The sequence below is a fragment of the Acomys minous genome (assembly GCF_964271855.1).
Source record: "Acomys minous genome assembly, chromosome: 5".
Classification (NCBI taxonomy): domain Eukaryota; kingdom Metazoa; phylum Chordata; class Mammalia; order Rodentia; family Muridae; genus Acomys; species Acomys minous.
In genome coordinates, this window is record NC_140494.1 from 110,313,697 (window position 1) to 110,326,142 (window position 12,446).

Genomic DNA, 12,446 nt, shown 5'->3' on the forward strand with positions numbered 1-12,446 from the left:
CAGTCTAAAGCAGCCCCATGTCCCACATCTGGGATTAAAACAAAAACACATTTATGTAACATAACTGAGTTTTTAAAGACACCAGAACTCCCACAAAAGGAAAAGGAAAAAGCAAATACTTGATTTTTTTTTCAAGTCCTATATTATTTGAGTTTTCTCAGAAACATATATATGTATTACTCATACACAAACATAGATAATGCAGATTTCAGATCAAAAGCTACTGCTGCCTGGGAAGGGAATCCACCACAAGCCAAAGCCTTTCCGCCTTCTCCCACCCTGCCCCAAACACCAGGTGCAAATACCAGTTTTTATCACCTCCTCTCCTTTACCACTGTGACAGTGAACTTATGAGCCTTCAGCGTCTTATCTATGGGAGGCCGCTGGGTTTTAAGTTCAGACAGAACTGGGTCCCAGGTAAGGGCATACTTCTAGCATCCTCCGCAAACACTAGACTAATAACTCAAGAGCAAGCCATACAGTCACCCTTTAAAATACTCTTTAATGAAACAGCACTCTCCTGATTCCAAACAGCTATTGATTTTTAAAAGAATCCAGGACACCCGTGTCATAGACTCACGCTTCACCTATATTAAGCATCTGCAGTATTCATCAGCATGCAGGATGATAACTTTCAGATTTGGAGGCTTAGAAGGTAGCCTTAGGGGACTGGAGAGACGGCTCAGCAGTTAAGAGCACTGGCTGCTCTTCCAGAGGTCAGGGTTCAATTCCCAGCAACCACATAATGGCTCACAGCCATCTGTAATTCCAGTTCAAGGGTCTGGCCTTCATAAGAACTGCATCTGGTGCACAGACACACGTGTCAGCAAAACACTAAAGACATTTTAAAAAAAAGAAAGAAAGAAAGTAAAAGGTTCATTCATTTTTTGTGTACCAAGAGGAGTCCTTGCCTCTTCATGGGTGACTCTTTGCTTTCATTAGGAATAATGATGTCTGCCACACCAGAAGAAGGCTCCTGCATCAACTTCAAGGAAATGATGCTCATTGACAACACACTTTACTTCATGCGTAAGTCTAAACCTGTAAGACAAACACAGGGCTCAGACCCTCGTATTCTACTAGAAAAAAAAATCATAAAGTGAGCGTAGACTCCTGTTTGTCATCAAATTCTACTGTAATGTTAACCACCACCACCCCCTCTAAAAATAATCGTGCGGTTGGCAAGGTCCCAGTAGGACTCTGGCAGTAGCTCACCAAGATGGCGTCTGCCCGTCGTGAAAATGTGCCATTGAGGAAACACTGCTTCCCAAAAGAATGCAAGTCATGACACCCAGTTTTATATACACCAGTCTTGTGTATATACTCAGAGACAGAGATAGACAGAGACAGAGAGAGATTCTTCTAATTATATCTCCACGGACGATTTGATCCTTAGATGTCTTTCCACTTAAACAATAAATTTGAAAGAAATGTTTGCCACTTTATTAAAAAATACTTTATCTGTGTACTGAGAATCACAAATTGTGGGTTTTGGGTTTTTGTTTTTGTTTTTTGGGTTTTTTGTTGTTGATTTGGTTTGGTTTGGTTTTTTTGTTGGTTTTTGGGATTTTTTTGTTTTTGTTTTTTAAGGCAGAGTAGCCCTGGCTGTCCTGGACTTACTTTGTAGATCAGGCTGGCCTCAAACTCACAGATATCTGCCTGCCTCTGCCTCCCTGAGTGCTGGGATTAGAGGCATGTGCCACCGCACTTGGCAGATTGAAATCTTTTAATTATTATTTATTTTATGTGTATGGCTGGCTCTCCTGCATGTACGCCTGTGCACCACATGCATGGTCTGCCCATGGAGTCCACAGGAAGACACTGGATCCCCTAGAACTGGAGTTACATATGGCGTGAGCTTCCATGTGCATGCTGGAAATCAAGCCTGAGTCCTCTGAAAGAGCAGACGGTGCTCTTAACCACGGAGCCATCTCTCCAGCTCTGGATTTAAGTTTTATACCTAACATATCTAAATGTGTTAGCATACATGACTAAGCTTAATTTTATGGACCCCTGAATACTTGTCATCTGATGTTCATAATGGAGGTCCACGGAGCCCATCACTATTGCACAGAGGCTAAGGGATGAGGAGTAGGGCCAGGCATGGTGGGAACGTGTCTTCAATCTCAGCACGTCAGGAGGTAGAGGCAAACTCGGTGCGTTTGAGGCCAGTCTAGTCTATAACATGAGTTCCAGGACAGCCAGAGTCTTATAGTAAGATCCTGTCTCGAGAGAGAGTTGGGGGAAGGGATGGAAGAAAGAGTAAAGTAGCAAAAGAGCAGTGGAGGGGACATGTTAAACTGAACTATATAATTTACTGTGTTGTGTTTCTCTTTTCCTCCCTTTAGCTGAAGATGAAGGTAAAGTATAAACTTATTTTTCTTTCTTCGCAAATTAAAATGTGCTTGAGACACATCCACTGTCAGCTGGGAGAAACTGTCCATAGGGCTGTTTGCTTGGTAGTTATTAACTGCAGCTAGATTAAATTATATGGTGAGAGCATAATAAACCTTTAATTCCCCAGCAGATGGACTTATAATTTCCCATCTTACTACCCTCGTTTACAGTGCCCTTGCAAGATTCCTGGAGGTTTCTGTTGTTGTTTGGTCTGGTTTGACATTGGTTCTGACTATACAGTCTAGACTGGCCCAGAACTCACTATACTCCCTGGGACAGGCTTCAAACTTGTGATCCTCCTGCCTTAGCATCCCCGGTGCTAGGCACACCCAGTAGTAGCATCCTTGTTCAACAGTGTTAGCACAAAGTGTCTGACTGTTCAGGATTAAATCAAGAAATGGAAATGCCAGATTGACAGAAGAGAAGGAAGAGTTGGCAAACCAAAGCCTCAATCCATTATATGCAGAGTACAAGCTGACTCTGCCTCTGATGCGGGGGCACTTTTTTCTGTATCTTTCTTTGGTAGAGAAAAAGAACTGATCCCACCATTGAGTTCATAAGTATACTAGCAAGATGTAATTCCCTAGGCAAGCATGGTGGTGGTGCACACCTTTAATCCCACTTGGGAGCCAGAGGCAGGCAGATCTCTAAGTTCAAGGCCAGCTTAGTCTACAGTGAAAGTTCCAGGACAGCCAAGACTACTCACAGAAACTATCTCTAAAAATAAAAAAGAGACAGGGAAGGACAGGGGAGAAAAGGAGAGGGAAGAGGAAGGGAGGGAAGGAGGGAGGGAGGGAGAGAGGGAGGGGAGTTTCTTAAAAAGGAAATTAGAAATGATAGGGTAAAGATCCTGAGAGCAACAAGACTTGAAACTACAGCTGTAAAGTGTGAGAGACAGAGCTCAACTGAAAAACAAAGTATTGTCCATCGATGAGCCTGTGGTGGTACAGCTCGTACATCTGCATGAATAGGTTAAGGATTTAAGGTACTAACAAAATGCTATAATGAAGCCCAAGGTGCAGTTATGAAGGGAAGGACGGGAAGGCAGGAGATGGGAGGGTGTGGTGAGGTCTAAGGACAGAGACAGCAAGAATAAAAGCATAAGAAAACAAAAGGCTAAGAGACTGGTCAGGACGGAAAACATTTGCATGTTCGGAGGGAGAGTAGTTCCAAGCACAAACAGGAAACACAGTGTGTGCTCTCAGAAACAGATAAAACACAGCCAGCTTGCTGCTCTTTGCTGATTCTAGAACAAAGGGTTGAACTGACTCTGGAGAATGGTATTGCTAGGTCTATTTGTTGATCTGAAAAAACAAACAAACAACTTACTGTCAATGATTCAATATGTGTTACAGGAGACCTGGAATCTGACCACTTTGGCAGGCTTCACCCCACAACCACAGTCATACGGAATATCAATGAGCAAGTCCTCTTCATTGACAGAGGAAAATGGCCGGTGTTCGAGGATATGACTGATGCTGAGATAGGGGGTACCTTTCCCTACCCTTTTACAAACACAGAGTTGACCACCCACTCCTTCCCCTCTCCGTTTTACTGCCCGCATTGTCAAATGTCAGACTCCATCCTTAGATGGGGAGTCGCAGTAGTAAATGCAATTTCACCTTAGAGAGCACCCATGTTTTTAGTTGGAGTGAGGAGTTGGATCCAACAAAGACACTGGTAGAGGCCGTGGCACCTCGAGCCTCTGTGGCACCCCGAGCCTCCGTGGCACCCCGAGCCTCCGTGGCACCCCGAGCCTTCGTGGCACCCCGAGCCTCCGTGGCACCCCGAGCCTCCGTGGCACCCCGAGCCTCCGTGGCACCCCGAGCCTCCGTGTGGACAGCCACTTCCCTTCTTTCAACTGTCCTCCCTGGAGATGCGCCCTGGCAAGCTGGACCCTTCCTTCCCACTTCTCAGCTCAACACACCCTGGCATCATCAAAACTCAAAATGAAAAGTGAAACAGAAACATCCCAAACGGACCTGTCTTCCGCGAGACGGCAAGAGCGCCTCGGAAGACGAGCAAGCTCACTGTGCCCCTCGAGATATAAGCTCCAAAGAGCACAGCTTGGGGCTGGGTTGAATATATATTCTTGAAAAAGTCCTATCCTAAGATTTTTACCTCAGCAAATAGGTTTTTAATATTCTGTTGAACATTCAACAGTTAAACATAATCTTTAGACTCAGAATAACGGTCTGTTTGGGGGTTGTTTTTGTTTTTGTTTTGAGACAGGATCTCACTATGTAGCCCTGGTAGGCTTGGAACTCACTCTGCAGACCAGGCTGGCCTATAACTCAGAGATCCACCTGCTTCAGCCTCCTGAATGCTGGAATCAAAGGTGTGCGCATACACACCGGGCAGGACTTATGATATCTTTAACACACACACACACACACACACACACACACACACACACACACACACACACAAATCAGAATGTCTTTAACACATTCAGAATATGGGCTTTTTTTTAACGTGCATTGGTGTTTCGCCTGCATGCATGCATGCATGTCTGTGTGAGGGTGTCAGATCTTGGAGTTCTAGACACTTGTGAGCTGTCATATGGGTGTGGGGAGTTGAACTCAGGACCGCTGGAAGAGCAGTCAGTGCTCTTAATCACTAAGCCATCTCCCCAGCCCCACTCAGAAAGTGTTTTTTTACACATGTATGTTGCCTACCCATGTTTTATAATACCCTGTGTGTTTTCAGGAGTGTCTGGCTAGCTGTGCATCACGTCTGTTGACTGTCTGGCCAAACTTGAGTGCAGGGTAGTGGCCAATCTATTATGATTAAAGGATATATACCCTTTGGATAAGTTTCTAGAGGTATTGATTGGGGAGGGGAAATATTTTAATTTATGGTCTCACTTATTGATATTTATTTCAGCAAATGGACCCCAGACCAGACTGATAATATATATGTATAAAGATGATGAAAGAAGAGGACTAGCTGTGACCCTCTCCGTGAAGGACAAAACAATGTCAACTCTCTCCTGTAAGAACAAGATCATTTCCTTTGAGGTAAGATTAAGCTTCATGTTAATAGACAAAAGTATAAAAGCAAGATATCCTCAGACCAACCTTTTATCTAGAGACCAAAGAGCAGAGACAAGCACTGACAGGGCTGGCTGCGGGAATCATCAAGCCCTTCAGCCTAGTGTGATGACGCTTTCGGACGTCTAATTTTGTCCCTGAAGCTGTCAAAAAGGAAGGGACAGCTGAGTGGTTTTTCCTGACAAGAGTTTCTCGTATCCTTGACTGACCTCAAACTCAGTGTATAGTTCAGGGTGACCTTGAACTTTTAACCCTTCCGTCTCTACTGGCAGGTGCTACGATCACAGGTGTCTGTCATTGTCTCTCTGGGTCTCTCACTAGTTCAGATCTTAGCCACTGTGGCCATAGATAAGATCCAACTTCATCTCCCTGCCGTACCACTAGGGCTTTGGAGCTAAGGGGTTACTTCTCAGACTTTAAGCTTCAAGTTGGTCCTAGGTCATCTCCCAGAGCTTAAAGGCTCTTCTGATTTACCAGGAGCAGCTTCAGAAGCAAATGCTGATGAGACATTAATTTACATTACCATCACCTCATGGCCAGTCAGGTAGCTAAAGGACAACGGCAAAGAATTATGGCTGTCAGTTCTGTAACTAGTTTAGTTGAAAGCCACCTCCCCACCCCACCCCCACACCTAGCCTTCTTAGGAGGGTAGGATGCTTTTTAATTCTAGCAATTTCTCTATCAGTCCATAGGATCATGAGGATCTTTGCTACCACGGGGTCAAAATTAACTCCAAAATATCAAGTCTGTGATTAACATGGCAGAACCTTGGGCAATGCCCATATTTTCTAACCCTAAAAGGTAGGCAAGAAGTGAGAATAGGAAAAGCCAGTCACTCCCAGCAGTTCCATGCCCAGTGTGAGGGACTGCAGCTTCCAGACACCAGGATTAGTCCTGATAGGACCCTGGCATCTGAACAAAAGACACAGGAATCAGCCTGGGCCCAGCCAAAGGGACTAATCTCAGGACAGAAAGGAGAGACTACTGTGCACTGTCACACCTGGCAAGGCGGCAGGGCAGGGGCCACAGACTGTGCCAGCACAGCTGGGCTACCAGGAAACCCAAGACTCAGCAGAAAACAACTACTGGGTCTAATCACTACAGCTTAGTTCCAGGATCCATAGAAAGAGGAAGCAGAGATTTTTTTTTTTAAAGACAGGGCTTCTCTGTGTGCCTTGGCTGTCCTAGACTTGCTGTGTAGACCAGGCTGGTCTCAAACTCACAGCAATCCACCTCCCTCTGCCTCTGCCTCCCGAGTGCTGGGATAAAAGGCATGCACCACCACGCACAGCTTCCGAGATTCTTGATAGCTCCTGCCTCTCTCGTGGCAGATTGAGAAACCAGAGCCACTGCGCTCAAAAGGGAGGAGGTCGTCAGTGTGGTTAGCTATGGATGACTGAAGAAGACAAGCACTGAAATGAGCCCAAAGAGGTGGCTGGCTTTGCTGGAACTGTACCTCTTAACAGACACAAACTTCCACGTGGTGGAGGAGAACAGAAGGATGGCAGCTCTCTGGGCATAAGGGAACCAGGAGGCCTGTGGGCTGATGAGCATTCCGCAGTGGAAAAGGACCGAATGGATGGAAAGACAGGTTAGGAATTAAAGAGAGGCAGGCCTTCTCCTATTACTCCTATATTCAGAGGGTTTTCCCTTAACTTATGCAAAAACTAAAGCCGCTTTAAGATCATTTAGTAATACACTTCCAAATAAACTGCACATATTCAAATTGTTAATATCCTTTTAGAAAAAAAGATTTCCTGTGTGCAAGTCTGTGTGTACGTGTGTTTTTTCAGAGGTCAGAAGGGGGAGTCGGAGCCCCTGGTGCTGGAGACCAGACATTGTGAGCTGCCCAGTGTGGGTGCTCAGAGCCAAATTCCAGATCTCTGAGAGACCAGAGCAGCTAGCGCTCTCAACCACTCCAATTGTTCACACCCCTAAGAATTGTGTATTGTGTGTTTTCTCCACAGGAAATGAGTCCACCTGAAGAAATAGATGATACAGAGAGTGATCTCATATTCTTTCAGAAACGCGTTCCAGGGCACGATAAAATGCAATTTGAATCTTCGCTGTACAAAGGACACTTTCTAGCTTGCCAAAAGGAAGATGATGCTTTCAAACTCATTCTGAAAAGGAAGGATGACAGGAGGGATAAATCTGTAATGTTTACTGTTACCAACCTGCCTCAGAATTAGGTATTAAGGTTTTTGTGTTCCAGAAAGATGTTTATCTATCATGCACGAGCCTTAATGAGGATCCATTCCGGTATTGCCATAACAGAACGCCCGAGGCTGCATCATTTATAAAGCAAAAAAAAGTTTGTTTGTCTCATGTGTCTAGCCCAATTTCTACTTCCTGGAGAATGGCCCTGGATGCATCACCACATGGAAGATACATTGAGTTAGCCACATGTGAACTTTACACGGGTGAGCCTCACATCACAGAAGCTCTGACACCTTCTTCCGGTCTCCACGGGCACAACACACACACAAATACCTTAATTAAAAATAAAATAAGTGAGGCGCTGGTGGCACACGCCTTTAATCCCAGCACTCAGGGAGGCAGAGGCAGGCAGGTATCTGTGAGTTTGAGGCCAGCCTGGTCTACAAAGTGAGTTCCAAGACAGCCAGGGCTAAAACACAAAAACTTTGTCTCAAAAAGAAAAAAAATAATAATAATTTTTAAAACATTAAGACAGAGAGCAAATATGAAAGGTGGAAATAAGATGTGACTCCAATGGTGGAGTGCCTGAAGTACACACAAACTACTAGGCTGAATCTCTAGCATCACATAAAACTAACCATTGTGGTCCACTCCTGTAATCCCAGGAGAAAAAGCAAGAGGATGGAGATGTTTAGGTCATCCTTGACTATTATAGCAAGTTTGAGGCAAGCTTTGGCTACTTGAGACCCTGTCTAAAAAAAATAATAATAAATTAAAAGTTAAATAATATTCTGTGTGAGTCAAGGCCAGCCTGGTCTACAGAGCGAGATCCAGGACAGCCAGAACCACACAGAGAAACCCTGTCTCTTAAAAAATAAAATAATATTTAAAAAAATTTTTAAAATACATATCAGGGGAAAAAATCTTAGTTTCTTCTAAAAATTCAGGCAATAAAAACAAAGTTCAGGGGAGAAGGCCCACTGCTGGGTGACCTTTCACTGAAAACACGTCACTTAAGTCTGGAAAACAAGATTTTAAGAGACACATGTAAGGAGGGACTGTTTCTTTCTAGCTTGTGACCACGGGACTCACTAGAAGGTGCTCTGTGTAGGACAGAGGGCTGCCACAGACTGTGGGGAAGGAACACAGCATCCTCTGTGTTTCCATTTCTTCTCCATATTCTCAACATTCTGAAAGCAGTGGGAACTAGATTTTAGAATTTTTTTCAGGATGCCCCTCTTTGTCCAGGGCTGTTTCTAAGTTCCATTGGGCGATGGTGGGGGAGGCAGGGCAAGGAAAGTACCAAGGAATCAGGCATGGGATGGGTAGGGAACTTAGTCCTCAGTTGTCACCACACTGTGGCATCGGCTGAGATGGCTGAGACATCCACCACTCTCTTTTGGTCTCTGGCTGGCTGCTACAAAGTTACTCTTAGCCAACTCTCACCCCTGCCCATGCAACACTTTTAGGAGTTTGGCTGCCTCCACCTGCGTGGTTGGCATTCTTGGTCACTGCTCCCAGATCCATTTTGCCTCCCTCCTTATGCATGCAGGTTCAGGTTACTCGGGCCATTATGTTGACCGACATTATCCCCCCTGGCATTATCCCGCCCTTACCTTCGTGACAGTTCCTCACTCACAGTGGTCCTTTGAGGGTGAGTGTGCACCCCAGCCCTAGAACAGGGAAGCTCTCACCGATCCTCTCCCACCTCTGCCGGAGACTTGCTTTTCCAGGAGGCGCCTGAGCCTGTGCGTCCTGTACTTCCACATCGCTGGGTGCGGAATTACACATCATTTGGGTCCCTTAATGTTCCATGGCTGGACTGCTGGTACTGGGTGCAGTGAAACGGGCCATGGCGGGTGAAGGAAGGACAAACAGGGGTTCGAAGTCATCCTCAACTGCTTAGCAAGTACAGATCTAACCTGGGATACATGAGACCTTTCTTGGGGGGAAAAAAGGAAAAGAAGGAGGAGGAGGAGGAGGAGGAGGAGGAAAAGAAGAAGAAGAAGAAGAAGAAGAAGAAGAAGAAGAAGAAGAAGAAGAAGAAGAAGAAGAAGAAGAAGAAGAAGAAGAAGAAAGAGGAGCTGGCAACATGGCAGTTTGCTACAGGACCTGGTGACCTGAGTTTGATCCCCAGAGCCCACAAGTGGGAGGGAAAGAACCAACTCCTGTAGGCGCCTTTAACTATTTTAATGGGTTCTTATAGCTCTTCCTCCCTTCCAACCCTTATCCACCCTAGGCAGGAGAAAAAGAAGGGGAGAAGGGATGTGGGTCTCTTACTGGTTAGGGTCCTTGGGTTCCTCGGGGCAAGTCCAACAACAGCCAGAAACAGCAGCAGCCTTCTTCTTACTTGGAGCCCCCAACCCCAACCCCAACCCCCCCAACCCCTACCCTACCCCGCCCCTGCCTCTTGCCCTGCTGTGGCTATTAAACTGTCTGCAGCTGCTGAGAGCCCACATGACGCAAACAGTCAGCTGCTGTGGACAATCTAAAGCAGCCCCATAACTCACACCTGGGATTAAAACAAAACCACATTTACATAACATAACTTAGTTTTTAAGACACCAGAACTTCCACAACAAACTCCTGCAAGTTGTCCTCTGACCTCCACTTACTTGTTATGCTTTGAAACATGAGCATGTGTACTCTCTCTCTCTCTCTCTCTCTCTCTCTCTCTCAAAATAAACAACTAATAACATTTAAAAGTTTGCAACCCTTCAAAGCTCTGAAATCTTGAGTACCCAAGTCAAGAGCCTAGACTGTGCTGAGGGGCAAAAGGTGACATCTGTCACTTAGGCTTTGCTTGTCATTTATCAGTGGCCGGTAACCTCAGAATCTTGCATGGTTAAAGATTTACTATGGAAAACAGAATGCCAACACCTTCTGGGCTAAAAGTGGTGAGGTCACCAGTACAAGCTGCACACAACGTGCAGAACCAACGCGTTGGCCCTGCCTGACCAACATGCCTCTTCCACCTTGATAGCAGTGCACACCCAAGTCTTCCAGTAACTGAGAAGGCGCCACCCTTCTCTCCTGGCACCTTGACATGGAAAGATGAACCCAGGTAAGGGATCAAGCCTGCCCATACTAAGTGCACTGTTACACGCCAAGCAACGGGTCATTTACTGCACAGATGGCCATAAATCAAGTTCTTAACTCGGTCTCCAAGGGCAAGCTGATCTCAGGGAGGTGTGCACGTGTAAGGAAGCAAACACCTGAAGGCTAAATGTAAGAGTAGCATTTTCTAAGTAGTCATTAAGCCTGATAGTAGTAGTAGTAGTATATGTGTGTGTGTGTGTGTGTGTGTGTGTGTGTGTGTGTGTGTGTGTGCGCACATACACATGCGACTGTGATCGCATGCGATCCATGTGTGTGGAAGTCAGAGGACAACCTTTAAGAGTAAATGGGTGAATCAGGTCATCAGGCTTGGCAGCCAGCACTTGTAGCTGGTAAAGCCATCTCATGTGCCCTCCTACCTCAGTCTCCCCAAGTTCTAGCATTACTGCCGTGTGCCCACCATGCCCAGCCCAGCTATGTGTTCATTTTATGTTGCATAAAGGTCATAACTTTATCTTATTCAGGAAGTCATAACTACACAAAATAGAGGGGTGACCTAAGAAAACAGGATAAAGGACATGAAGAAGACAAACGTCCCTAGTAAAACAAGAGCATGAGTCACAAGTCAGTTCCCCTGAAAGACTCAAAGATACCAGTTCTTTTTTTTTTTTCCACAGATGTTGCCTGCATGTGTGTTGGGGAAACACAATTAAAAACAAAATCTTGGGGCTGGAGAGACGGCTTAGCAGTTAAGAACACTGGCTGCTCTTCCACAGGACCTGGGTTCAATTCCCAGCACCCACATGGCACATGGCAGCCTCAGTTCCAGAGGATCTGACATCTTGTTCTGGTCTCCCTGGGCACTGCACACATGTGGTGCACAAACATACATCCAGCCCAAAAACCCATACACATAAAATAAAAATAAAGGGAAACAATTAAAGGCAAAACCCTTTGGTCAGGGAGAGAGGATATAGCGGATAAAAGCACCTGTCACCAGGCCTAACAGGCTCTGAGTCCCATCCCCAGGGACCACATGATGGAGGGAGAGAACTGAATTGCACAAGTTGTCCTCTGACTACCACACAAATATGGGCCCTTCATTCACTCAAATGAAAATAAAATAAATGAAAAAATCTTAATGTTGGGATTTAGACACAGGATGAGCAGCGGAGGTGAGTATTTAACCAAAGCGGACCTGGTCTCCAGGTTCTCCCAGCATTCCTCAGTCCCTACCTGTTACAGGGCAATGGCTGGCATGCCATACCCTCTACCCTGAACTTTTCAGCTCAGGGACAGGGTTTCCTCTCCCCATGAAGCTCTTCACTATATAATCCAGACATTTTGGATTATAAAATGATTGCATTCTGCCCCCTCTGTATCTCCTCTCTCCCCTCTAAGCACATGTGCTTTCTCTCTGCCCCTGCTTTTCTGTCTCCCACCGCATGGCGACTTCCCTGACCTCCTCCTGTGAGATCAGTGAACTTGCCTGAGAGCTGCTTGAATTGGCTCATTTCTTTGGCAGAGAATTCATAGCCCATAACACACATTCCTGAAATGAATGGTAACTAAGCCTCGACTAAGAAGTCTTGATTACTTGTTATCCACAGCTCATCCTAATCTTCCTAGGTGGTTTGGGCTTTCATTCTGTTGCTGTGATGCAGCACTCCAACAGAAACAGTGGGGGAGGGGCTGGTACTTGTTCACAGTTACAGATTACAATCCATTAATGAAGGAAGCTGGGCAGGAAATCAAGCTTCTCTCTTCTCTCTCTCTCTC

The 12,446-nt window shown here is 45.6% G+C and overlaps 1 protein-coding gene across 1 annotated transcript; it reads left to right on the forward strand.

Annotated features, from left to right (window-relative positions):
* Positions 1-3,709: 3,709 nt before the first annotated feature.
* IL18 (interleukin 18) lies at positions 3,710-8,373 on the forward strand (the record flags this gene model as incomplete). The annotated part of the gene is made up of 3 exons (XM_084781725.1): positions 3,710-3,887; positions 5,284-5,417; positions 7,418-8,373. Coding segments are annotated over 3 exons (537 nt in total), but the record flags the coding sequence as incomplete, so codon positions are not given.
* Positions 8,374-12,446: the final 4,073 nt, after the last annotated feature.